This window comes from Sturnira hondurensis, unplaced genomic scaffold, assembly GCF_014824575.4.
Source record: "Sturnira hondurensis isolate 20B ecotype Veracruz unplaced genomic scaffold, ASM1482457v3 Scaffold0021593, whole genome shotgun sequence".
NCBI classification, from domain to species: Eukaryota; Metazoa; Chordata; class Mammalia; order Chiroptera; family Phyllostomidae; genus Sturnira; species Sturnira hondurensis.
This window is the reverse complement of record NW_028094224.1, coordinates 610,528-636,615: the sequence shown is the minus strand read 5'-3', so window position 1 is coordinate 636,615 and position 26,088 is coordinate 610,528. Positions and strand designations below refer to the sequence as shown.

The following is a 26,088-nucleotide window of genomic DNA, read 5'->3' as shown; positions in this document are numbered from 1 at the left end:
GACTTGGGTCATCTTTGGAAACCACAGCTGAAGGTCCTCGAGGTTCACCAAGACGCCCTATTTCTCCTGCTTTGCCCGGAGCGAGGATCGGGAACAGCTGGTTTCCCAGAAGCTCTGACCTCACCAACATTTAACCAGCCCCGTTTCCCAGAGGGGCAGCCCGTGAGGTTCCAGTGTCCTTTCCTCACCGGGCCTCAAACACTGTTCACCCCACAGTGCCCCCCATGCCATCCACCCACACTGGATTCCTGGGAGAACACAGTCTATCCCCCCTTTAAAAGTATTGTGTTCAAATTGTGCCTTTAGAAAGCCAAAGGAAAACAAAGCACAAACTTTCTTTAAAATATTTGGGGACCTCGGGCAGTTAGTTGCTTGGCTGGTTTAATGTGTGATGTGTATCCTGAAATGTGAATGTGAAACCTCGCCCAGAATAGATGGGGCTGCTACAGGGACCCCGCGCTGAGAACAGAAAGAACACCGGTCACAGATTTTAGTCAGCCGACTCCCCTCCCCTTCCCTTTTCCCCTTCAAGGAAAACGGTCACCAGGCACAGCACTGCGCTGGCACCGGCTCCTAGGAAACACCTGTGTCCTTCCTTTCCCCATCTCTGGCCTTCGGCCTGGGCACCACTCCCTCCCCGGGAAGGCCTTATCTGATGAGCCTGGAGGCCCCCCTCGGGCTGGAGCCCAGTGCCAGTTCCGGGGGTGCGGGGAGGGCGCTTATCTTCCTAATCCTGGCTTTACTCCTGCATCTTCTGAAGGAGACCTGCCACCTGGCCAAACGCTTTGCCAAAGCCTGTCTTCCTCACCTGAGACAGAATCAGTGACGCTGTGATTTCAGAAACCTTCCAGGTGTGTCCACAGAGGTTGCTGGCTGGAAGCCTGGTGTCAGGCGGCCTCTTTGCCAGGTTTACTAGACAGAGAAACGATTCATCCTTTTGTTTCCTTTTTAAAACTACTGATTGCAGCGTAACATCCATTCGGAGAAGCCCAGCAGTCTGGAGTGTACAGTTAGATAAACTCAGAACAATCAGCAGGACCCCCGGGCCCTGTGGAGTTTCGGGGTCGTATTTCGGTGCTTGGCCCCGGGTGCTGCGGCCCTCTGGACCGCACCTCTGGGTCATTCGCTCCTCCAGGGGAAACGCCGCCTGCCGCCTGCGGGAGGGCGGCCACTGGGGGTTTTCTCGGGAACGACCGGAGATTAGGCTGTGGCTTGTAGTTTACCTCCGGCGACTTTGCCTTTCGCTTTCCCTGGTTCCTTCTGTGTCACACGTGGCACAAAAAAGGTAAGAAGAGGAGAGAGGGGAATTCTCATCTCCGTATCCAGTTTTTGCAAATAATAACCACCTTCAGACCCGCGTAAAAGATTATTGTGAAACGCCAGGGGGAAAAGAACCCGGAGGATCTGACTCGGATCACCCATCCCCTGTGTTGGGAGGGGGAAAGCCACAAAAAGGCCCCGCTGGGATTCGAACCCAGGATCTCCTGTTTACTAGACAGGCGCTTTAACCAGCTAAGCCACGGAGCCAGCACGCCGGCTCCTGTCCAAATGGATGAGCCAAGAGGAAGGCGGTGGCTTCCGTTCGCCGGGCCCGATGTATTTTCCCTCTACGGGAGTCAGGAGCAGCCCAGAAGCTTCCCCAGACTCTGGAGATGTCGCTCCCCCGCGCCCCCACAGTCACCAGAAACCGCGCAGCTGTAGGAAAACAGCCGCCTCGGCGCAGGGTGGGCGTGGGAAGAGAGGACCGGCCACACTCAGACGGAGACACGCCTCCGGGGCGTGTGACACCGTGACACCCGGCCACTCCTAGCGCCCAGAACTGGGCCGTGCAGGAAGCAAGCTCTATATTCTCTGTTTCACCGTGTTTAATTAAAATGCCAGCCATTCCTTACCGCAGGTCTTTGCGTGTATTTGGTTTCCCAATGCCTGCTTCTAGCTTATCCCGGTAACCGATGCAATTCCAGAGCTGCACCTTGAACAGACAAGGCTTGCCAGTTAAAACCTAGTTTTGGAGAGAAATGAAAGAGCGATCCCCTCTCCTCTGTGGCTCCGGAGGGAGACACGCTTTCTTGTCCTCGAACTTGTCCAAGGGATCTGTTTTTGATGAGGTATCACACTGAGAGCTTTCACAAGAATTTCTGCTTTGTTATGGGGGCTTGTGTGAGTATTTGTAACTGTTCCCGATTCATTCTATGCTCTGTAAAGCAAACGTGTCTTTGGGAACATAATTTAAACAAATGGCTTTAGTGAAGCCAGGAACACTTTATAACTTGGCGCCAGCGCTGTGAAAGTATCTTCCCTAATGAGGCCTGTAATTATGATGGCCTGTCTTGCTTCATATCTGTTGTTATGGTGATAATGCTGAAATCAACTGTATCAATATTTGATGGATTTCTCTCAAACACTATAAAAGGCACTTACTCCTGCCTACCTGCATGAGTGGAGGCTGCATGATTCTGCCGGATTTAGTTTTGTTAAAATTTGGAAGTCAGTGAACTCAACACAGTTTGATTGAAACACCATGAAATAACCACGTATTTCTTTAATATTATAAGATGAGCCATTATATCACCAACGTGCTTGGCACCAGGGTAGCTTTGGCCAATCTGTGGCAGACTCTCAGAAAGACAGCAGAGCCTGCTGTGTCTGGTTTGCGTTTTTCCTTTGACTGGCAGCTGTCAAAATTGACCCTGAAATTCTGGGAAGTCAAAGTTGTTTAACAAGCCCGAGGCAAGTCTGGAAAGAACGTTGAGACTTAGAACAAACACTTCCAGAAATCCGGGCATGAACACTATCTTCTACTCAGTTCCTAGTGCGGCCATGAAGGACCACCGAAAGGCCCCCCACGCTGGCTTTGTTCCACACACCTGACATTGGAGAAGGTACCGATCTGTGAGTCACAGGGGCTGACAACAATGTAACGAAACGTGGGAGTGGCTGACAGTGCCATTTTTCCATTTGCTTGGAAGAGCAACCAAAAATGGTAGTTCATGAACTTGGATGGGAAAATAAAATTTTGACTACTTAACAAGTAATCACTGACGTTTTGTGTTTTCTTCCATTATGAATATAGGCAACAAATCACAGCTGTATTTTAGCATTTTCAACTTTATTACTCTTGGAAATCACAAATATTTTCTTCCAAATTTGACGAGTGCCAAATTTCTTAAAATATCATTATGCTTACTACTGCTTTGAAATGTCAGTATTTATCAGACATCCTGCTGATATTGTCATTTATGCATTAATAAAGGAGCACAAATATTACTGTACCATAAATTTTTAATATTTTAAGAGCATGTTTCAATACAATTGGTTTCCTTCTGAAATCTTATGGATTTACCTTTTTATGTATAGTTAAAACTATTGTTCCAGGATGGAGTCCATAACCACCAAACTGCCCTTTGGGACAGAACAAAACCTGGACAGATGGCTCCTGAGCCGTGGTCCAGAGAAGAAACCATGGTCCACCTTAGTAGGAGCGGGAACATGGGTATTTTTCACAAGGACTGTGGCGACCTCAGCAACTGAAGACAAGTATTCTCTAATATCAGTGTATTCATTCTCCGTGTCAGGCAGGTTTACCCCCTCTGTTTAGTACCCCTCACGTGATTCACGGCGCTCACGGGGCCTGGGGATAATGCTTCCTCCTCAGAAACGTAAACGTGGAGAGGCTGAAACGCACACACGAGAAACACTTCTGGGTTTCCTGGGCAAGTAAACAAGTGAGCATTCATGGGCATGCCAGCTGTTTTCCAAGGCTGTTTCAAGACCTACCTGTTCTGACATGTAGGTCGCAGGTGAGAGGGTGCTTAGTGCAGTCTTGTTTAGTAAGTTTTTAAAAATAACTTAACGCCCCAAGAAGAGACAAGAAAGAACGTCAGATCGTGCCACTCGACAATGGCTTCCAGTTTCCTAGAGTAGCAGCCAAAGTCCTTACAAAGGCCTGCGAGGCCCAGGCCCTGGCCCAGGGCTGCTGCCCCTGTCCACTCAGCACTGGCCCCTCACGTTACTGGACTGGCCTAAGGTGGCTCCCACTTTCAGGCCTTTCCCTGAGGATTAACCCGCTTCCAGATATCGGCATTTGTCTGGCGTCCACACCTTCTCTGCTGGGCTTCTCTATTTCTCCACGAAGTTTTGCTTTGTTTTTCTCCAAGCGCTCACCAGCATTATTTTACTTATTGAACCGTAAATGTGGGTCAGATGATGCAGGAGGGAGGGAGGTGATGCTGGGGTGAAGAGGGACTGGGCTGCCTCCTCTGCCGAGAGAGGAACCCCAGCCTAAACAATCGCAACCCGTAGCGAATTTTTATGAGTTTGAGACAAACTGACATACAGGGAAGCAAGATCGCAAATGCTCTGGAGAATGACAGTTTTATAGTTTGTCTGCATTTGGAATAAGGGAGAGAAGGAGGTAGAAAACGACGGGCAAGAGAGTTAATTAACCGTGTGGGCCCTGGAGGTTGGTTTCGGCTCCGAGGGGCCTGGGGGAGAGAATTACTTCTGGCGTTTCAGATGAGTGTAAACCTAGATGCACAAGGACAATGGACAGAGTTTGCTAAGGCGAAAATATCCTTTTACTAAAGGATCATAGACCGGGCGTGACTCCCCACCACGACCCGCTCAGTTAGGGGCTTGTGTTCAGACCACCTCATAAGGTTACTTTCGGTCACTGGGCCCTTTTTTCGTTAGCGGGGCCCAGGGGCTGCTGTGAACGGGACAAGGGACGCAGGTCTGCCAGGGCCGCGGACCCGGGAGGTGCGGAGACCCGGGTTTCAGCGGGGATCGCAGACTCGGCGGGGAAAGGGCGCCGCCGTCTGGTCTCCGACGGACACGCCCGCCGTCTGCTTTCTGATGAAGAAAACACGTCGCCAGTGTAACCCTGCGTGGGCCAGTGGCGCAATGGATAACGCGTCTGACTACGGATCAGAAGATTCCAGGTTCGACTCCTGGCTGGCTCGACGGCAGGGCTGCATTTTTACTTCCTCCTATGCGGACCCGGGAGGAGCTCTCGGGGGAGAAGGGCGCTGCAGCGGGCGGGGGAGCCTCGTCACGCAGCAGACACCTGCGCCGTCCCCGCGGCGCGCCCGCGGCCATGCACCCCGGCGAAAGGCGGCGGGGGTGAAGGCACCTCAGCCGGAGGGGAAGCAATTAAGATGCGGAGATTCAGGCGAGGGACTCGGGTAATAATGAAGGATCAGTCGTAAAGATGAAAGCCTGCCTTTTGTTTTCCCCTATCCGGTCATTTCCGGTGTAAGACGGTTCAATTGGGAGCTGGGTGGGAACCGGGTGATGATGGTTACGTGCGCAAGCGCACAGGTGCGCTAGGCGAGGGGCGGAGCCAGTCGGGTGAAGAGTGAGATTCGGAAGGCGCTTTCACAGCGTTTCCGTAGTGTAGTGGTTATCACGTTCGCCTCACACGCGAAAGGTCCCCGGTTCGAAACCGGGCGGAAACAACTGCGAGTTTTTTTCCCCTCCACTAAAGAATAAATTTCCTAAAAACTATTTCGCTTGAGTTTTAAAATTTCACGCCCTCATAAACACCTGCATCCTCTTCCTGTCTTGCACGCACGGGGCTGTGGCGCTGACGTGGGTGCGGAGTCGGGCGGCCGCAGGAGGGTAGACGCGGCCCAGGCCCCGGAAGCGCATCCCAGCTCGCGGCCGAGCTGCGCGCGGATCTCCGGCCGCCCGCCCCGCGAGGGGACGGCCCGGACACTCGGTGAGTGCGGGGCCTCCGGGCGCCTACTGTGGTGACCTGGGTCGGCGGGGAGGTCGCGGCAGGCGGTACCTCGGTCTCGGGGTTCGAGGCGTCCCCTGTGGGCCACCCTCCGAGGGAACGCCGACGGGCCCAGGCCTCCTCCCCTTGGCCTGCGCTCCCCGCAAAGGCGGGAAGACCCCGAAGGTCCCAGACGGACCGGCTGCCGCGCCTGTTTCCGGCCGGACCTGCGCCCTGCTTGGCCTGGACTTGTCGGGCCCGCGGCTGGCGGTCACGTTCACAGGATAGTCAAACGCGTTCCTGCGAAACAGGTCTCGCTATTGCACCCGTCGGGCTCGGGGCCCCTTTTCTTAGACGCGGTGTCTTCTCTGCTGTTGTTTCCATCTCTAACTCTAAGGGTCAGAAGCAGGCGCTGAGAACACGTTGCCCGGGTTCCCTCGGTGCCTGGTGTGAACGGGACGTGCGGGACGCGTTTATGGCGATAAGGAAAGGGCGCTCCTTCCCTAAAGACCTGCTTTCTGTGTTACCAGGCTGCTGGGCTCTGGGCTGCGTTGCCGTGCCGTCTCCGCGCTTTAGACCCACGTTTTTCACCTCGCCGGGTTCCTCGTTAGCCAGACAGTGAGCTGGGGCCCGCGCTCAGTTCCCGTTTGTTCGCAGCCCCGCCTACACCGCTCAGGGGGCAGGGGCCCGGGGCCCAGCGGGGACGGAGATTGTCCCCTCCGCCTCTCTCGCGTGTCAGAGCGGAGCCGTGCGTCAGCAGGGAAGGCAGGTGCACGTGGTGGCAGCTTTTCCCACGCCTGTGGCTCCACGCACGTGAGACCCCGCCCTGTCCCGCCTCCCTGTGGTCCCCATCTCCTGTGTGTGATAAGCCCCGTGAGCGTCCAGCAGCCGCCCACACAGAAGGAACCAAGTCCAGCTTGCTGGCTAGTGAGTTTAACAGGAAAGTTAGTGCAGAAGCCCGTTCCTGGCGGCAGGACGGAGGGGTCTCCTCGTCCACCACCAGACATGCGGTTTCCTGGACGAACCGCGGGTCTGCGCCCCCCGAGAGCAACGTGGGCCATCCGAGGGGCCCGCGCCGGGCGTGAGTCGAGCTTCTCGGGAACTCGTCCAGGCGCAGCTCCAGAGAGAGCTCCCGGGATTCTGTGACTGCACAGCGCCCTCTCGTACGTCCCAGGACCTGGAGATTAGCGTCAGCGCAGAGTCGCTTGGGCTCCCTAACCGCCCAAATGGGAACTCAGAGTGCGGCCTCGCCTGACATGTCCTTTGAACACTAGGGGGCTCACTGACACCATGTAATCTCCTGCCCTCCCTGATCATTCCAAGGCCTTCCTGGAAATAAAGTGATTTTTTATCCAGTGGCTCTTTTTCATTATTTGTGTATCTGTCTCCTACAGATACACAAATAATGTATCTCTAGGGTCCCTGGAAAGTTAGCAGCCATCTGATCTCCTGATAAGTTCCCTAAAGGTGAGTTTCAACAAATTAATCAGTTTTCATATACTCAGATACAGCATCTAGCCAGGGGCCTGTTTGCCTTGAACTTCTCTTTATTGTCACCTGCTGTGCTTTAATGGTTGTGGCTCCCTGTTGAGAAGGGAATCTAACATAAAGAACGCCACACCCAGAACGGGCTGTGAGCATTTCCATACCAGGGATGGGTGGCAAACACGTTTGGAGTAAGGTGGCAGGGGAATGGTACACAGTGCTGTAAAACAAAACCTCACTCTTTGGTTTGTGAATTTGGTTTGTGATAAAGAAGACACCTACTAAGAAGGCCCCCTGGCGGCAAACTGAGCTAAAACTTTAAGTAAAAGAAGGGAGGAAGGAAAAAGGAAAAGAGAGGAAAGGAAAAAAAGGAAAGAACCTAGCAGTCATTTCCGCACAGGGACCTCTCACTCTTCCCCTTGTGGACAGCCTGCCTCTGGCAGCCGGCATGTGTTTCCTCCAACTGAGCCATCTTTATAAAACAGTTCCTTGAATCCTATTTCAACCACTAGGGTTCAGGCTTTCTGCATCCAATCAGCACCTTTATTCTGACCAAGAACAGTGTCTTGAACCAATCAAAATGCAAAGATTTAAAGACTTCATTTGCATGAGGACAGGACCAGTCAGGAACCAGGAGTGGGGACTTCTGTCCTCACGAGCCAGCTCTGCTTCGGCCCAAAGAGTAGAGTTTCGCTTTCCGCCGAGGTTTGAGTTTTGGATAGCTGAGACGCCACCAGGCGAGCGGACCGTGAAGGAGCTGAGCTGAGCGGGGAGCACAGTGAGGGAAGAGCACGGAGGGCCCAGCGAATTCCACACAAGCTTTTCGGTAAAATCTGTACAACGTGAGAAGAGAACAGAACTGTTTCTCCTCAATGCTAACCCCTGTTCCCAGAGTTCCTCACAAGGCGCCAAAGGAAATCATGACGCACTCAAGGCACACCCAGCTTTGGTCCGGCCCTCTCTGTATAAATCTTATCTCTCCCTCTACAGGGAGAAGGGAAAATGCAATTTTTCCAAAAGTTCTCGCTCAATTAAAAATATGGGGGAGAGAAATACATTATTTGATGTTTTAATGCCATTTTTGGTGGTTGCTTTTGTTGACCAAGGAAGTTAAAAATCGAATCTAACTTTTCTCAAAAACACCACGTTTGCTCACTATATTCTAGGTGGTGAGGTGGTCGGCAAACCCCTCTTCTGAACACACACATGCACACACGCACACATACAACATTCTGGAGCAATTCAGAGGTGAAATATTTCTTTTCCAATTTGATAGGTGTAAAATATATCCTGCCATATTATAATGTGTTCTCCCATATTACTAATGACACTGAGAATATGTTTATGGACTTACTATTCCTGCTTCTAAGAAGTGCTCGACTCTTTGCCCATTGTTTTTAAATTCTCATGTTGTCCTTTCCTCGTGGATCTGTAGGAATTCTTTATATATTCTGGATTCTTAATCCTTCATCAGTTATAGGTGTAATGAATATCTCTGCTCAGCTTTTAACTTATTTTTTACATTTTATGCTATATTTTTTATATATACAACTTATTTTTTAAACTACTTATCTATTTTTATAGGGGGGGCAAAAGAGAGGAAGCGAAACATCAATTATGGTTGTCTCTGGGGTACCCCCTACTGGGGACCTGGCTCACAACCCAGGCATGTGCCCTGACTGGGAATTGAACTGGCCACCCATTGGTTCTCAGGCTGGCACTCAATCCACTGAACCACATCAGCCAGGGTCAAGTTATTCATTTTACTATAGTCAAGTGTGAATTTTGTAAGTCTTTCCCTTTATGGTTTACATTTTTGAGTCTTGCTGAACTCCAGGAGCAGTGTAAGGAAGATAGAAGAACCCCTTGGACCAGCAGAGCCCGGGGCAGAGCCCGGGGCAGAGCACCGCAGCCGCCATGCCCAAGAGAAAGGCAAAAGGAGACGCCAAAGGTGACAAAGTGAAAGTGAAGGATGAGCCGCGGAGAAGGTTGGCTTGGCTGTCTGCTAAGCCTGCTCCTCCAAAACCAGAGCCCAGGCCTAAAAAGGCCCCTGCACAGAAGGGGGAGAAGCTGCCCAAAGGAAAAAAGGCGAGAGCAGATGGTGGCAAGGGTGGTGACAACCCTGGGAAAACCCAAGATGCCGCCACATCCCAGTCACAGAGAGCAGAAGGCACGGGGGACAAGTGAAGCAGATGTTTTAAATAGCTCTGTACTGCTAATGACTTCACCATTTGAAATGCTCTTTTTAAAATCTGTTTTATTAAAATGTAGGGCTTTTAAAAGTTACATTGTTAGCACACGAGACACTGTCGCTGTCTCTTGTGGAAAGGGCAAATGTCACTAATGGAGTGTTTAGGAGCTGGACTGAAGTAGGAGGAGATGGGATTTTCTATCCTTGTTTTTGAAGGTTATGCTTGGTTTCATGCACAGTCAGCCACTTTGGCTCAAAAGCCTTGCAATGTGGGGAAGCCAAACGTCCTGTCTTCTTTGCCGGTGCCATGGGCATGGACCTGGCTTCTTAAAACAAGACCCGTGAAGTCCCTTGGCACCCTGAAACCAGCGGTATGGGGTAGCATGTTCAGGATTTCTGGCAGGGACATCGAGATGGCGTTGCTCAAAAGAGCCGAGATTTCTGTCTGTAGTCTGTGGATCGTCTCACTGAGAATCCTGCAGATTTCAGGTTTTTTGTCTAGGTCAGAGCTGACCTGTGAAAATCTGTTATGTGCCTCATACAAAATGCCTGTCCCTTCTGAAATGTTTCCTGTTCAAAACAGCAACAGAAAAGTTTGTTGACTTTTGAGGAAGGGATTTTGGAAGTTGTAAATTTTATAAATTGTTACTCAGATTTTGCTGGAAGTAACTGTGTTTGTTTTTCTAAGTATATGAAAAAGTTGGATACAAATTGGCAGTCAGAGGGGATCGTTTCCTACTCAAACTCACATTTCTTACAGCCTTGTGAACGTTGCAGTTTTTTCACATTTTTCATCTTTCCTGAACTGATTTTTGTGAAATGTATGAGATAGAAGTTAAACATCATATTTTTTCCATACGGATGTTTGTCCCAGCACCATTTTTTTTTCAAAAGTTTATCCACCCCTCACTGATTTGTGGCACTGGTTCTTTCATAAATCAAGTTTCTGTGTTGGGGGTGTGGTTCTATTCTGACTCACCAGGCAGGCACTTTGCCTAACCCTGGGCAGTGCTACACAGTCCTGGGCAGTGCTACACAGTCCTGGGTAGTACAAGTTTAGAAACTGACCTTGATATCTCAGGACAAATCCAACTTCCACCCCCAACACCTCCACCAAAGTTTTCTTCCTCGAGAGTATTTGGCCATGCTTAGCTAGACTGACGAGTTATTAATCAAACCAAACAAGAAAGTGTTGGAATTTTATTGGGTTTGTACTGAATTTATAAATTGCAATGTTAAGTCTTCCAATCTATGAGCCCATTTATTTAGGATCTTTAAATGTCTTTCAATAAAGTTTTATAATTTTCTCCATAAATGTCTTATTTTATTGATATTTCTTAGGGACTTTACATGTACTTCTTTATTCTATTTCATACAGTGTATTTGTAGTTACTACATTTTTCTGTTTTTAGCTAAATTTGGTTTTTGTATCCAACAAAATCCTCATCCATTTTTATATTTGTATATTCTTGTGGGTGTTCTACATAGACAACCATAGAGTCTGTACATGCAAACGATTTTGTTTCTTCACCACCTTATACCATCTTTGCTTTTTCCAATGCCAGATTTTGTCCAAGTGCCCAGGGAGAGGGGAGAGAGTACCGCAAACCAACCCTCTGCTTTCACCAAGCTCATATTCTAGTGGGGGTGGGTGGGGTAGGAAACACACACACTTATGGGACAGGGGGACTTAAGTGAAAAAAGTGTAAGTCGGTACTAGGTAAATAGGGTGGTTAGGTGGTATTTCCATAGAGCACTAGGTGAAGTAGGGGAACAAGAGCTGTGACTGAGGGGAAAGCCGAGGGAACAGAAAGTGCAGAGGTGGGTGGAACTAGATACGCTGAGAACTAGGATGCACAAGAGGCTGAACTGGAGTGAGGGCAAGAGCGAGAGTCCGCATGATTGCAGAGATGAGCAGGGCCAGAACACGTGCCTCTCCAGGCTGTAGTTTCTCTCGGAGGTGGGATGCCTTTGGAATTTTGAACAGACAAGTGACAGGCTAGTGGGTGTGTGTGGCTGGGGTATTGGCTATAGGCTGTCAGCGGGGAGAAGTGAAAGGAGGAAGACCGGTGGAAGCCTGTCACAAAGAACTGCCGGAAATCCTACTCCATGGCTCTGTGTCACCATCCTTCTGCTCCATGATGCCCATCCCATTCTTTTCCATGGACAAACCTTTCTCTGTGCTTTTTTGCCAAACAGATCAGGATTAAAAATAAGCATTCTCTATTCTCCAAGTCGTGCGCTTTCTGTTGTGAATGCACAGCAGGCCTAACTCGGAGGCCGGACATCAACGGGTTTTAGGGAGGGCTTCCAGGGTGCATTCTGACACAAACTGCAAAAGAAAAACAAACAGAAGTTGGTCGAGCAAGGAGTGGGGGAAAGGCTTCTTGTAAAGGTACTAACCCTTGCAAGGATGTGAACATGCTGCTTTAATAAATTGCTAAGTTTAATAAATTGCTAAGTCAATAATTAAATGCACAACCAAGTTATATTAGTTTTACAGTATTTCTTGTTTGTCAAAGACTGTCTGCCCAACGATTTACACACATGATTTTATTTCCATGACTATGAATTCAGTATTACTATCCCCCTTTCACTTCAAATGCATGTAGTAAAAATATCATACAAGTTAAACAGTGGTAATTTCCAATGACAAGCTCCAGGAGGAAAATGGGCGTGGAATTCACAGGTCGGTGCGTCCCCAGCAACACGAGGTCAGAAGGACAGTTTCTGTGCACTCCTGAAGCGGGAAAGGGCAACTTAGGAAACCTAAGTCAGCCATTAAACATGCTCGCCCACTTTTCCGATCCACTAGGAACTTCCATTCCCTTCTGTAAAGTCACGAACTAACAACCCGGTTCACAAACACCCTGAGAATCTGGGTGTCTGATTTGAACAGCCTGGCGATCCACAGCTCTCAGTAACCAAATTCATTACCCTCAAAACGGAGGCCTTGGTCCTGGAAGGGCTGGGAAGGAAACGAGGGACATAGTCTCCCGCAGCCGCCTTCGTCTTCCCTCGTTTCGATCCCAACTGTGCTCACAGCGATCCGGTAAAACAGACGGCACACCCACCCAACGGCTCTATGGCCTGGCCACACCAGGGTCGTGCGGAAGCTCACCGGAAGTTTTGGATGACACGCCGCGCCCACGCACTTCCGGTCCCCTCTGGGCGGTTGGGCGGGGCGGGGGGGGGGCGCCTCCTCGGTGACCCGCGCGCCGGGAGTTCGCCTCGGGGCGGGGCATGAAGACTTTCGCTAGATTATAGTTTAAAAGCAACAAAAATCAAGACATAGGTAACAAAGAAAACCAATTATACTACGAAATAGTGTGATTTGCAATATAGTCATATGTGTGCACCTTCATTAGTGTAATGCATTAAAAACTCAATATCAAGACCCTGCTTTGGACATCTGTCTTTTAAAAATAAGTAGGAGATAATTTGTAACAACTGTGTTGTGACATAATATCTGTGATTCTTGTGTGTGTGTGACAAAGCCACAGGTACTACTCTTCCAACTGTAATCTTTTGCTTACATTTATAGGTGAAGGATATGCTAAATTTCAGAGGTTAGAGATTTTAAAGATATAATTTTTAAATCTTTTCTCATCCAAGTTAACTGGTCCCCAAATTAATCTCTGCAAAAATGCTTAACACGGGGCCCGGCACATGGAAAGCCCCTCTTCCACAATGTAGTTACTAGTAATTTTATTATTACTTTTTTTGCACCTGCTGAAATTTCTTTTAGGTAACACGATGGAGTTGATTGCATGAAGTCCTGCGTTGGAACAAAGATAAAGTGAATTCAGCCCATCAATTCAGGTATGTTAACCTAAAAGTAAAAGGCCAAAGTGAGAGTGAACAAGTATTTATTTGAGCTCAATAAGAATCGCTTTTTTGGACGCACCAGTTCAGGCAGAAGCCCAAATAGTGTTCTTGTTGGGAGACAAAGGCAAGGGGTGTGTATGAGAAAGGGAAGGGGAACAATTATTGATATATCAATAGAAGGAAGGTAAGCTAACATAGGGATGTTTATTCCAAAAAGTGCTTTTAATTTCCAGTTCAGTAATCATTAGTCCAGTTGTCATTAGATCTGCTTTCTCGTCATCTTTGCAAACAGTTCTTTGGGGCCCACTGTTGATTTGGACCCAGACCAAAGGGTACGTTGACCAGTTTTAACGTCCAAAGCTTTGAGATATAAGTTGTGCAAGGTAGTTGCAAAGCGACTCCATTTTGAAGTGGCTCCGTTTGTATTATTTTTACATTCTCCCCCACTTTTGAATAAGATTTTTCCTTAAAAACCTCTCGGATCAATTATTGGAAAGCAGCACTCAGCAGTTTTTAAAGCAACATTAGTTCTCCATTGGCAGGTGACTTATTTCGGGCAAATCATGATGTTGTAGGTCTCTTGTCACCAGGAAGTCTCATTCGTGGTGGGTCATGTCCCATGTAGGAGGGAAAGTGGGTTTTGGGAGGCTGAGCCCACATTTGATGAACAAGAGGGCCAGAACAGAGGAAGGCTATACTCACATTTCTTTATGGGCAGGAATGTGTCTTCTGCATTTTCTTTCTTTTCTTGTCTTTTCTTTTGTGTTCTTTTGTTTGCTTGTTTCTTCTGTAGTTTCTGAAAATTTCTCATATGAAGTCTCATAGACCTTAGTGATTACCTAAAAAATGTTGAGTAACCATTACCAGAGGGGTATCTTTCTAACACTGAGCTGTGCAGAACGAACAAAAATTTGTAACAGCAAATTTTCTGTAATAGTAAAATGCTAAGTGCAACGTGAAAAATAGATTTGAACCAGAAGGCAATATCTGAGAGCAGTCGATTGAAGATTTATCTTTACCGTTAGAACTAAGGAGGAAAAGAAAACAACTATTGCAGCAAGTGTTTGGCCTCTCATGTTATCTGTGAGATAGAAAGGAATTAAAGCAAGAGTAAAAAAGAAAAATGAATGTATCGATTATACAGGCCTGCTCCAGAATCTTGGGTTAGCTGTCCATAACAGATATCATCTCCTTTATTTCCTAGCAATTTTAATTTCAACCCCCCTGTTGGCTGATCGGTCCAGTTAGGAGATGCTTGTTATTTTTTTACAAGCTTAGTGCTCATTTGGCGATTTTTAACAGCAAGAAAAAAAATCTAATTTTTCTGTTATCTTCTGGATGCATTAGGATTAAGTTTCTGCTTTAAACAATTACCAGATGAAGTCAAGGGCTGCCAAGCAAGGCAGGGAAAATGTCAGTACCCTGGCACTGGGTGACTTGAGTATTCGAGTCACTCCAGGACAGGCGACTCGGGTTTAGGAGAAGGGGTGGAGCAGCACAGCACCCATCGCCCTATACCATATTACAGTTCATCTTCATGGTTACCCCACAGCAGGGTATTTTCCAAGGAGGAGGACCTGAAATCAACGTAATGGCGGGCAGAACCCAGCATTTTAAAGAATCAGAATCTGAAATAGCAGAATGCAGGGCATGTGCTAATTTAAGCACCCCTTGTTCCTGTGACCTGTGTATTTCTGGGTACAGAAGTAAACTAAACTTCAAACTGGTCGTGTCCAGAGAAGTTTGGAAGCCACCAGGCCAGGCGTTCTGAGTACTGGCCCCATTACCCACGTGCAGTTTATCTGGACATCCGCGGGGCTGAGCGAAGCAGGTGATTAGAAACGAGCAAAGTAATGAGGCGGTGAGGGAGCAGTTTCACGCTTTCATTGCTCTTCAAGAACAGTTTGGCCTTTGATAATCGGTAACTACTGTTAATAAAACTTTACTAATGCTATAGATGAAAAGTTTCGTGCGTCGTGGCTTCCAAGCACCATACTATTTTTTTTTCCATTTTGTGAAAGTAAGAAAAAAAAAAACAGAAGCGCCCGAACAGGGACTTGAACCCTGGACCCTCAGATTAAAAGTCTGATGCTCTACCGACTGAGCTATCCGGGCTCGTATAGAGTTAGCCTTGCATATCAACTATATTTAAGTTAATATGAAATGGAAGGAAGAAGTCACTAGATTTTCCTGTAATTTTTTGTTCAAAGCTAGTCATTCGGGAAGTGTTTGACAGTACTAATAAGCGTAGAAACTCAGCCACAAGGAGGGTTTTCTTTAAGACCGATGTCAATCCTATTACATCCACAATAGTGTCGCCCAAATTCTATAGGCTAGAGTATATGTCCAGATACTGTATATAGTGCACATAAATACATACTGGACTGCGTGGAATTCAGTGCGGGCAAGAACGCTGGCCTTCAGTTCCTAAGCTTTCCGGAGAAATAGCTCAACCACACTTGGGCCCAGCAGAGCACTTTCGAAAGGGAGCCGATCCGATGCTGTGCGCCTTTTCCCGCAGCACTTTGGACAGCTGATGAGGGACAGAGGAAACGGTTTTATTTTGTGTTGGGCCTCAGCTGTCTTTGGAGAAAAAAAGAAGAAGAAGAAGTAAGCTTTTGAGGGGGAGCTCCACTCGTTTCGGGCGGGTTTCCGGCATCCAGCTCTATCCCTGTGTCTCCAGGTTCAGCACCGACAAGGGTCCGGTGGCTGCAAGGTCTCCTCCACTTGGAATTCCGATAAATATCTCGTCAACCATTTCAAGGTGTTTTCTGCCTCAATAAAAGAGAATTTAACGTTCTGAAAATTTTAGAATTGTGGAAGGGAATAGTCGGATTTAAAAAGTTGGGGGGAAGAGTAAAGCGGCTGCCTACAAGGTGGGGGATGTAGCTCAGTGGTAGAGCGCATGCTTCGCATGTATGAGGCCCCGGGTTCGATCCCCGGCATCTCCAACCATCTTTTGTAGCTACATAATTAGAAGTTTTATTTTAAAAAATGCCTAATCGTTTCGCGCTGTATGCTGCTTATCAATAATCTGGTACAGTGTTTTATTAGCGTTTATGTATAGAATTCTCTTTGTAGAGAAGGAAATAAGGTCGCTTTAAAGTATTTTGGGATATCTTTACTGGACACAAAATTGAAAGAGAAAATGAAGAGGCCGAACAGGGGCGACCAGAGAATTGCCCAGGATTCATTAAATTAATGGCCATCTTGGGTGTCTGGCTGGCATTTAGGACAGAAATCATCTTACCTTGAGAGCACAGAAAGAGAAGGAAACCTATTGTTATCTTCTGGCTGCTGCGTCGCACCACGAAAATACAGGCCAAGCAAAGGAAAAGAGGGAAGCCCAGCTCGGTGTGGTCGAGTTCGGCTGCTGCGATGCACCACAATGTTGGCGGCTAAAAAGCAAAATCAAGACTAAGATTTCCTTCTACTGAATTTTGGAAAGCCTCTGTACCAGCCGGCCGGTTAGCTCAGTTGGTTAGAGCGTGGTGCTAATAACGCCAAGGTCGCGGGTTCGATCCCCGTACGGGCCAGCTCCGCTTTTACTTTCTTTCTGCACCTCCGAGGGAGGCGGGAGCGGGGGTCTTCGCGGGCGGAGCGCTCACAACGTTCGCTCTGCATCAGCAGAGAAGCAGTAGGTAACCTTAGCAGTTACTAAATTCTTCAGGAGGAAGAAGGTCGCCAGGTTAGTGCCCAAACTCTCCGCCCGAAATCCAACGTCGCAGGTGGTCTGGAGCGAGTGGAACGAGGGCCCGTGCGAGCAGGCAGGACGCTGTATCTCCGGTCCCAGTGAAGCGTTTCCTTCGCGGCGATCATCAGAGGAAGCCCACCTGGAGTCTTTTTGCAGGATCTACCTGGCCCTCTGTCACCAACCCTCTGTTAGGGTCAGGGTTAGGGTTAGGGTTAGGACCCACTGGCCCTCTGTTCTGTCATTTCCTGAAGCGACGCCTGTCGAGCCAGCCTCATTTTCCGCCGAAACAGTTTCAGCGCCCTGATTGTGTGTCTATCTCCTTGTTCTTCGTGCAGCCCATATCCTTCACTTAATCACTGCTTCACAGCTTCGTATCCTGCTGAGCGAACTTTACGCATTTCCACCGTTTTCCTGGGAAATGCTGAGACCGAGTTAAGGGCTCCACGTGGATTTGGGAATACAAACGAGGCCGGGTCAGCCTCGCTTCAGGGGCCTTAGGGGCCTTGTGAAAATGCAGCCTCTGGGGCCTCGCTCCAGAGCAAGGGCCAAGGTTTCTGCTTTTCTAACAAACGCCACGCTTGTTTCTTACAAAGGATGGATCAACGACCCTTGAAGAATAAGGCTTTATACAGTCTTTAGGGGATTGGGTAGGGGGGAAATCCGGAGGAGATCTGAGAGCAGCGTTAGTCTGGTTTTCAAAATAGGAAAAAGAGGAGTGAGGGCCGGGGAGAAAAAGAAAACACCAGTAATAATACACACATTTACAAATGAAATGCAAAACCCAGAAATTTACTATATATTTAATACATTCAGGAAAGCGAGTAAGTGCGGGGCTCGTTGGTCTAGGGGTATGATTCTCGCTTAGGGTGCGAGAGGTCCCGGGTTCAAATCCCGGACGAGCCCATCTTTTTGTTATTTATTGGACATTTGTAATTCTGTGTCACCTGCAGCGGACCTGGGACAGCTGCCTTTCAATGAAATTAAACTGCCATAACTCCACATAAGAAATTTGCAGGCCAGGCTGGACCTGCACTTGATCCCAGTAAGACACTTGGTAACTCTTCTAACAGAAGGGACAAGTGCTTTCGTATTTCGACTTATATTCAATTTTCCATCAGCTGCAAAGTAACTCTTGCAAAAGCAAATGTTGCTGCTTCTTCCTCTCTCCACGCTTGTGATCACATAAAATATATACGAAGACGATGGCCACATCTCAGGTCGCTGTTATCCATAATTTCCTCACCACAGCAGACACGTTTAATCAGATGGAAAACTCCAACACTGATCTATAGAGTTCGGGTGTTGGAAATCTTTGCGAAAGTGATTTCCTCGTGAGTATAGCGTTGAGTATGTCCCGTAGTTCAGGAGACGGGATTCTGCATCCTTTCTGAGAAGGGCCAGATTTGCTGAGCATCCATTATATTCAATAGAAGTTTGCCATGAGTGGTAAATAAAAAATACAAAAATCACCGGACTACATATTTCAGTGGTTGCCAAGTATTTTATATTAAAATAAAATTGCAACCTCCCCCACCCTTTTCTCTGTGTGTATCAGCCTAGCGTGTGAAGGACAGTAAAGAAGCAAAAGGGGCCTGGAAAGGAGGGCGAAAACCGCAGAGATTTTCTGCAGGGCCACGTCCACACAGGGTGGCTGGAGGGGCGAAAGTTGGCAGGCGACGGGCACAGGAGAGGAGGGCCTCAGTGGGAGCAGAGACAGCCCGGGGCTGTCTGGGCTCCAGGACCCGGGGCCTTCCACACTGTGTGCGCAACCACGTTGGCAACCAGGTCGGAGCTGGGGTCACTGTGGTGTTTGTGGTCTGTCCCACTACAGATTAGTGAGAATGGGGCAAAGAGGGAAGATCAAAGTGGGTGTAATGAGCGCTAATAATGTCATAGAATGTTTACATTCTTTGAATTTCGTGTTATGTTGCCTATAGCAAAAACAGAGGCGTTTCTAAAAGAATTTTGATATTGTTAGAGTACATGCGAGGCAAGAACTCACAGGTGCCCGGCTAGCTCAGTCGGTAGAGCATGAGACTCTTAATCTCAGGGTCGTGGGTTCGAGCCCCACGTTGGGCGAGCTGCTTTTGATTTGCTTCCAATGCTTTTCTACTTCATCTCTATACGCCCATTAGTTCCAAAAACGGTCAGTCACCGCTATCAAATGAGAAAGTTTACATAAGGCGTTACGGGGTTACTGTTGCTGAGCTATTCAGGCCTATGTAACTCTTGAGTGTGTCCTCATCTCCCCCTGGCGGGAATGCGTCTCTCAGGATTATTACTGGTTTTACTGGGTCTGCAGCAGTCAGTTTATTCTGTCTAGTTTAAGCTCCTCGGATGATTCTGAAGCACTATGCCGATCAAAAAGGTCTAGAATGCAGGGAGAGGGTGCAGAGATGTTGGGAAAGGTAGAGACTGAAGGTGGACAAAACCACCCAAAGAGAAGTGTGATGGGCAGAGGCGCAGAGGCAGCAATGTCCATGGAGAGTCAAATTTTCTATGGTCACTGTCTCCTACGCCCTTTCACTGCCTAATCACTCACACTCACAGAGCACAATGGATCCAACAAAAATGTTTCCAACCCCTCTTCCCTTCCTCTGGCAAGGAAAAGAACTGACCGAGCCACGACAGGTTCCAATTGCCTACAAAGTAAAATTGAAAGTTTTAAGCCTGTTTTTCAAAATCCAGACTGCATTTCTACCCCAACTCCTCTGAACTTTCTACCCTGCAGAAAATACTGCCCTGCCCGGCCACCAATGACTGTTCACTTTGCACCCACCATGTACCCTTTTTGCTCTCACAAATCCATGCTGGTTGTGGAGCAGACCATTACAGCCCTGTGCTTCGCCAATATTATCCCAGATAGGAGCAGATTTTGCTGTTAATAGTGACTTGAAAATCAGCCATTTGGTCAAATTGATCAAGGCTTTTTGAGATTTCCCCACACCTCTGCAAAAATCCCACTGTGCATGTGTTTCTTTATTATTCCTTTGAAGCCTTTGTGTGTGAAGTTCATTGGTATGTGTTTTATCAAAACACCCAGGACAATGAGTAGGAAAAACAGACACATATACCTCTCCATTAATAAAGCCCAATTAACCACACATTAATGTTCTTTCAGGCCTCAGGACAATTCAATGGAAACACCTGAGTTTGGGTATCCAGGGTCTGGCTGTATATGTGAATCACCTGAGGAGTTTCTCAAATTTCAGATTCCTGGGCTCAATCTCAGACACAGTCAACCTGAATCTCTGATGGTTTAGAAACCATTACTTTTGGTTGAGGCTGCCGATCCAGTTCAACATGGTGAATATGCAATGTGGCTGTCTATTCAGGCTAGAATTCCGCAGGAAGTCTACACCTACGGGAAACACTATTTTTATGGCCCTGTCGGCAAAAGGGCGGTGCCACCAAGCCAATATCAATAGGAGTCCCCAATCTGAGTTGCGGTGAAGGGAAAAACTTAATTCAAACAAGTGGCTGCGTTGGAGCGCAGTTGTTACATTACTGAAGACATTATAACCAATGTAATGGGGGGGGGGGGGTTGTGTTGAATTATGTTCTGGTTCCAAAATCAATACAATAAATCATATTGTTGGGATGATCGGAGAAACTGGGCAATGAGCTGATTAATAGATGCAGTGGAATTATTGATACTTTTCTAGGTGTGATAATAATGGGATATATAGAATGCCCTCACACATAGGTATGCAAGCTGAAGTGTCTAAAGATGAAAGTCATGATATTTGCAAACTATTTTCAAATGTTACAGCAAAGAAATGCAAATGCTCCCGAAGAAGCGAGAGGGGGAGAGTAAAGGAGAGTGGCAGGAAGCAGGAACTTCTGTGCATGGTCCGGCGGGTGCTCCCCTTTTCTTCTTGGTCCATGGCAGTGGGTCTTTGGGGGACAGGGCCGACGTGTCCACGACACGGCGGGCACCTGGTGCTGTCAGCACAGAGTAGGCACCCGCGGATTGGACCCAAGAGCCGTGCTTCCTTCGATAGCTCAGTTGGTAGAGCGGAGGACTGTAGTCGTACTTCTCAGGCATCCTTAGGTCGCTGGTTCGAATCCGGCTCGAAGGAACTGACGTTTTTTTGACTGTTTCTTCATCCCTGTTTCATCTCACTTCTTTAAGTCTTGAATGGGCATTTCTTTAAGACTATCCTTATTGTACAGCGAATCAATACTTTTACATCATTATTCTCCATCATTATTTACTGTAATCAGGACTAATACGCTCAGTCATACTTCAGCCCCTCAGCCCACGCGCCCCCTGCTGGTCCTATAGTCCTGAGTCTCGGGAAGGGTTTTTCCAGGTGATGCCCAATGCCCCGCGGGCACTACGCCCCCCTGCTCCCTTTAATTAAGTAACGGTGATTCCAACCCTGAGTGAGAACGGTTAGTGAGTATCGAAATCGTCCGGGGGAGATTTTACAAAGCGCTTCTGCTCCCGCAATTTTGCAGCGCCCCCCCCCCGCCCCCACCTTAGTAGTTTCAAAAGCTCCCAGGTGATTTTAACGCGCTGCAAGGTTTGAGAACCACTGCTACGAGAGAAACGATCATTTTAGGATAAAAAGTAGAAAAATAGGTACTTTTTCTACCCGTTTTGGGAATTACAAAGTAGAGATGTCTCTTAACAATAGAAAAAGACTTTTGTAATTTTGTGCCAATTTCATTTCTCCCGTCTCAAAAAATGCGATCCCGAATACTTATTGAAGACTCCTCACCTACAAAGATACAGATCAAGGTAAGAAAGAGTTGCTGAGGATTTTGCGCCTGGAAATTCCTTGTATCTTTCCCCTCAAGCTTTTTAGTTTTTGTTCAAAACTGCAGACGTGAGAGAAACCCCCAAAAGTTGACTTTTGCCTATCCTGTCCTGAGGTAGCCGCCAATACGTGGCTCTTGGCGCGATGTCTATCCCTGTCACGAAATGTGCCATGAGTAGTCCGGATCCCTGTGACCTAGGGGATCTGTTAGCTGAGAATGTTTCAGAAATGCTTTTTGTAAAACTGGAGAATGCGGGCATCGATCCCGCTACCTCTCGCATGCTAAGCGAGCGCTCTACCATTTGAGCTAATTCCCCATCCGGTGTGCCACACTGCTCCCTTACTCACCTTAGTATTTGAAAAGAATTTAGAATTCCGGAATACAAGTTATAATTGGTCTATATTAACCAACGGGCCCAAGAGTGGAACTGCGAGTCAGTGGTGATCAAACAGCCGAAGCATGAATTCAGGCCACCAGCGCCACCTGTAATCTGCTTCACGGAGCTGGATCCTGTATGGAGATAATCCGCTGAGCGCGGACACCACTTTATTTAACACTGGAATCCATCTCTACCTGAAATTGGGGCAAGAAGATCAAAATTGACGTGCAAAAGGTGAAATATCTTATTTGAGAAAGTGGCTGTCCCTAGGCTGTGCAGGGCATACAAGGCAGACCTTTCCATATCCTTAGTATGCCCTTAATGCTTGCTCTCTCTTCTGCTTGCTTCTTTCTTCCTCCCCTCCCCCTCCCCCCTTTTTTTCTTTTCTTCTCTTTTCTTTCTTTTTCCTTCTTTCCTTCCTCCCTTCCTTTCTTTTTCAGTAGGAGCTGACATAAAGTACATACATTTCTGGGGGAGGACACCCGCCCCTCCCAGACCATTTTAGAGCAGAGAGTTCTGAACTTAGGTGTTCTCAAAGTGGCTCGAAGTCAGCTTTGCCTTGATTCTCACCACCACCTGGGGACTTTCGCCACGCTCTTTCATGGACAGAATTTGCCCAGCCACAGAACTCAGTTTGGCCTCCGCTCATTTGTTTATGTTCTGTGGTTCTACTGGAGTGCAGGTGTAGAATTGGGGTGAAAGAAAGTAGCCCGCCCCGTCCCGTCGCTTAGATCCGTGGAGCTTTATCAGGGCTGACTGTGAACTGTATGAGGTCTTCACTCCCCAGTCCTGGAGAACATACTGGGCTTTGACATTGTACAAAGACACACTTGGCAAACCGGTTGGGGAATTCAGACTCCGAGTACGAGCAACAAAATCAGTACTGAGGGGCATGGCCAATGGGGAGCCCATTAGGGGAGCCAGGGAGGGTGGTGACCCGCAATACCGGTTCCGGGGAGGACACACGGACACGGTCTAGGAGCGCCATCGTGTGGGCATTGTGCGCCCTGCACATGGCGCCTTTAAGAGCCAGTGCGGCGGGTAAGCAAGCCGGCCGGCTCCTGAAGAATAACAGTGGACTGTAGAGAATCGAACATGTGCTGCCGCCTATTCAAGCAGCCGTGCCTAATACTGCCCCACATAAGCCACTTCAGCCACTCCCAAAATCCCGGGACAGCCTGCTGCATCCCAGCACTTTGCTCCTCCCGAGGCATCCTGCAGGGTGTGTTAGACTACAGAATCGGCCTCTTGTAAGCTCCTCTTCCAGTCTGCATTTTCCGGTCGGCCTCTCCAGCCCGGAAGTCAGGCGACTTCCGCTTTCCCGAGCTCCGGACAGGCTCTCGGTTTGAAACTCCCGGGGACCTGGAACCCACTTCCGCCCTCTGCGCAGGACCTAGACCCGCCCAAGCCACCCAATGTCGTCCTTTCATTGGTCAGAACCCTCATTGGCCACGCCCCCGTCGCAGGCCGTCCTACACCGCGCGCGTCAGAGGGCGCGACGCTTTACGGCTCTAGTGCTTCACCTCTCGGCCAACATGGAGGGAGGGGAGTCGGAGGAGTCAGTGGAGCAGCACAGTCTGGAAGGAAGAGATGGGGAGCCAGAGGCAGCGGAGGAGCAGGAGGAACCCCAAGAGGCGACTGGCAGCGCTAAGAAGCGGGTGGTGCCGGGCATTGTGTACCTGGGCCACATCCCGCCTCGTTTTCGGCCTCTGCACGTGCGGAACCTTCTAAGCGCCTACGGCGAGGTGGGGCGCGTCTTCTTCCAGCCCGAGGGTAAGTTCGCGGGTCGGAGGCGCCGGGGTCAGTCCGTAGGGTGAGCAGTTCCCGTAGGGCTGGGGTGGGCGGTAGCCCTGTAGGCCTGTCCTCAGAGAGTTGGTTTGGATTTTAAACTGGCCTCCGCTCACCTCTCTTCTCTGGCCCGAATTTACCACTTTTTGTTAAGTGAGTACAGCCGCCTAAAGTATCAGTGGCTTTTTCACAAAGTCGAAGCCATCCCTCATTACTGAGACCTAGGTGGGGATACAGTATCGATCGCCACCCCCAGCTCCCCAGCAGGCACTCATCGGAACGGGAGTTGGAGGCCTGTGCAGTTTAAAATAGAACATTCAGGATGGACCTGAACAGGGAGTGTTAACATCAAAATTAAAGGCCTTTTAAAGTGAGAGGTAACACGCACTTATTTGACATCAGTAAGAAGAGCTATTTGGAGAAGCACTGATTCAGGCAGAAGCCCAAATAGTATTCTGATTAAGAGGTCAATGCAAGGGGTGTGTATGAGAAAGGGAAGGAGAACAATGACATCAGTAGGAGAGAGTTGCTATTACTGCAGATAACATGACATAGTGATGCTAATCCTAAACAATGTTTTTAAATTTCAGTCTGGGAACCATCTGGTAGTCATGATATCTACTTTTTTGTTATCCTTGCAAGCAGTTCTTTGGGTTACAAAGTTGTTTTCATCTCAGTCCAGAGGTTATTTTGCCCTTCTCAAACATCCAGAAGTTTGAGGCATAAACATGCAAGCAGTTCCTTTGGGCTGTCTGCTTCGACTCCAGTTTAAAGTGGGATTGCGGTAGGCATGGGGGCGGGGTGGGGTGGGGGGAAGTGGACTTCGAAGTTCTCTGCACCTTTCCCGGCAAAGACTTGAGGTGGGATCGCCGCCCTCGGGCAGGCTTTGAGTACGAGCAGGTGGGCAATACAGTGAGTGGGTACTGCCTCTGTCTCCATGACCACCACTCTGTCTTTGTCACACAGAGGGGTTTGTGCGGCGCAAGAAGAAGGCAGCGGCAGCCTCGGCGGCCGGGGGGAAAAAGCGGTCCAAATACAGCAAGGACTACACCGAGGGCTGGGTGGAGTTCCGGGACAAGCGAGTAGCCAAGCGTGTGGCCGCCAGCCTGCACAACACGCCCATGGGTGCCCGCAGGCGCAGCCCTTTCCGTTATGACTTATGGAACCTCAAGGTGAGGGGATAGGCTTGCCTGCCGCATCTCTCAAGGCACCTCTGTGACCTTGTTAGCCCTGTTCCGTCGTGTTTTCTCTCCACCCCTGACCTACCCAGAATTTTTCTTGTGTTCTTGTCTGCAGTACCTGCACCGTTTCACCTGGTCCCACCTCAGCGAGCATCTTGCATTTGAGCGCCAGGTGCGCAGGCAGCGCCTGAGAGCTGAGGTTGCCCAGGCCAAGCGTGAGACTGACTTCTATCTTCGAAGTGTGGAGCGGGGAAAGCGCTTCCTTGCTGCTGATGGGGACTCTACCCGCCCAGATAGCACCTGGTCCTTTGCCCAGCGTCCTACTGAGCAGGAGCTGAGGGCCCGGAAGAAGGCAGCTCGTCCAGGGGGTCGAGAACGGGCTCGACTGGCCAATGCTCAGGACCAGGCCCGCTCCAACCGAGGGCTCCTTGCCAGGATCTTTGGAGCCCCACCACCCACAGAGAGCATGGAGGGGCCCTCGGTGGTCAGGGACTCTTGAGGGGCAGGGAGTCCGCTTCACCTCCTAGTCCAGCCCAGAGTTCTGCCTACCTGATAACGACTACTCAGACGGGCATGTTGTATCTCAGACCAGGGGTTACTGGTGAGTGTCCAGACCTAGTTTTGTGGGCCTCCTTCCCTCCAACTCCATACAAGCCGGGCTAAGGCACCTAATTCACACTCAGTGTGATTATGATGCCTGCAGATGCCTGTTTTGTCTTGTTCTTGGCTGCCTGCCTCCTGCCCATTGGGGTCCTCCAAAAACCCCACTTTCTGGGCCCAGGAAAAGCCTTGTATCAAGCTAGAGTGAAAACGGCCAGTCCAAGAGGCCACATACCAACCACAGGTACGGGACAGTGGCAGCAGCCTTGCATTTAGAAAAGATTCACAGGGATGGGGGGTTAATGGGGTGGGACTGGCTGGGGAACCACCTTCCAAATGTATTTATAGAAAGGAAATGTGTGTGGAAGGCGGGGGCAGGTTATGGGATAATTTCCACCTCCTGTGTCCCATTTACTCACCTTCACTCTTTTCTGGTCTCGGAATTCAGTGAACCTGGAC

At 48.9% G+C, this 26,088-nt stretch overlaps 2 protein-coding genes, 1 long non-coding RNA gene and 10 other non-coding genes across 15 annotated transcripts; 9 read left to right on the top strand and 4 right to left on the bottom strand.

Moving 5' to 3' along the window:
• Positions 1 to 1,453: 1,453 nt before the first annotated feature.
• On the bottom strand, positions 1,454 to 1,527 carry TRNAT-AGU (transfer RNA threonine (anticodon AGU)). Its single transcript has one exon. It is a non-coding gene; the product is annotated as a tRNA-Thr (tRNA).
• Positions 1,528 to 4,700: 3,173 nt separating this feature from the next.
• On the top strand, positions 4,701 to 10,727 carry LOC118977913 (high mobility group nucleosome-binding domain-containing protein 4). 3 transcript variants are annotated; one of them, XM_037033094.1, is made up of 2 exons: positions 4,701 to 4,940; positions 9,039 to 10,727. In XM_037033094.1, the coding sequence occupies exon 2, from the start codon at positions 9,119 to 9,121 to the stop codon at positions 9,386 to 9,388; it is 270 nt and encodes an 89-aa protein (XP_036888989.1). In that variant the 5' UTR covers positions 4,701 to 4,940; positions 9,039 to 9,118; the 3' UTR covers positions 9,389 to 10,727. The 3 variants fall into 3 exon arrangements, with proteins under 3 accessions (XP_036888989.1, XP_036888990.1, XP_036888988.1); XM_037033095.1 differs by lacking the exon at positions 4,701 to 4,940 and adding an exon at positions 5,832 to 6,797; XM_037033093.1 differs by lacking the exon at positions 4,701 to 4,940 and adding an exon at positions 5,832 to 7,183.
• Positions 4,889 to 4,961, top strand: TRNAR-ACG (transfer RNA arginine (anticodon ACG)). Its single transcript has one exon. It is a non-coding gene; the product is annotated as a tRNA-Arg (tRNA).
• TRNAV-CAC (transfer RNA valine (anticodon CAC)) lies at positions 5,384 to 5,456 on the top strand. The gene has a single exon. It is a non-coding gene; the product is annotated as a tRNA-Val (tRNA).
• A 1,136-nt stretch (positions 10,728 to 11,863) lies between the features above and the next one.
• On the bottom strand, positions 11,864 to 12,516 carry LOC118977917 (uncharacterized). Its single transcript, XR_005064637.1, has 2 exons — positions 12,330 to 12,516; positions 11,864 to 12,132 (listed from the first exon to the last, which is right to left on the bottom strand). It is a non-coding gene; the product is annotated as an uncharacterized LOC118977917 (long non-coding RNA).
• A 2,746-nt stretch (positions 12,517 to 15,262) lies between these two features.
• On the bottom strand, positions 15,263 to 15,335 carry TRNAK-UUU (transfer RNA lysine (anticodon UUU)). The gene has a single exon. It is a non-coding gene; the product is annotated as a tRNA-Lys (tRNA).
• Positions 15,336 to 16,099: 764 nt separating this feature from the next.
• On the top strand, positions 16,100 to 16,171 carry TRNAA-CGC (transfer RNA alanine (anticodon CGC)). Its single transcript has one exon. It is a non-coding gene; the product is annotated as a tRNA-Ala (tRNA).
• Positions 16,172 to 16,682: 511 nt separating this feature from the next.
• On the top strand, positions 16,683 to 16,756 carry TRNAI-AAU (transfer RNA isoleucine (anticodon AAU)). Its single transcript has one exon. It is a non-coding gene; the product is annotated as a tRNA-Ile (tRNA).
• A 989-nt stretch (positions 16,757 to 17,745) lies between these two features.
• Positions 17,746 to 17,817, top strand: TRNAP-AGG (transfer RNA proline (anticodon AGG)). Its single transcript has one exon. It is a non-coding gene; the product is annotated as a tRNA-Pro (tRNA).
• A 1,103-nt stretch (positions 17,818 to 18,920) lies between these two features.
• On the top strand, positions 18,921 to 18,993 carry TRNAK-CUU (transfer RNA lysine (anticodon CUU)). Its single transcript has one exon. It is a non-coding gene; the product is annotated as a tRNA-Lys (tRNA).
• Positions 18,994 to 20,908: 1,915 nt separating this feature from the next.
• TRNAY-GUA (transfer RNA tyrosine (anticodon GUA)) lies at positions 20,909 to 20,996 on the top strand. The gene is given in 2 exon segments: positions 20,909 to 20,945; positions 20,961 to 20,996. It is a non-coding gene; the product is annotated as a tRNA-Tyr (tRNA).
• Positions 20,997 to 21,924: 928 nt separating this feature from the next.
• TRNAA-AGC (transfer RNA alanine (anticodon AGC)) lies at positions 21,925 to 21,997 on the bottom strand. The gene has a single exon. It is a non-coding gene; the product is annotated as a tRNA-Ala (tRNA).
• Positions 21,998 to 23,549: 1,552 nt separating this feature from the next.
• Positions 23,550 to 25,785, top strand: ABT1 (activator of basal transcription 1). Its single transcript, XM_037033064.1, has 3 exons — positions 23,550 to 23,833; positions 24,815 to 25,020; positions 25,145 to 25,785. The coding sequence occupies exons 1-3, from the start codon at positions 23,596 to 23,598 to the stop codon at positions 25,526 to 25,528; spliced, it is 828 nt and encodes a 275-aa protein (XP_036888959.1). The 5' UTR covers positions 23,550 to 23,595; the 3' UTR covers positions 25,529 to 25,785.
• The last annotated feature ends 303 nt before the right edge of the window (positions 25,786 to 26,088 follow it).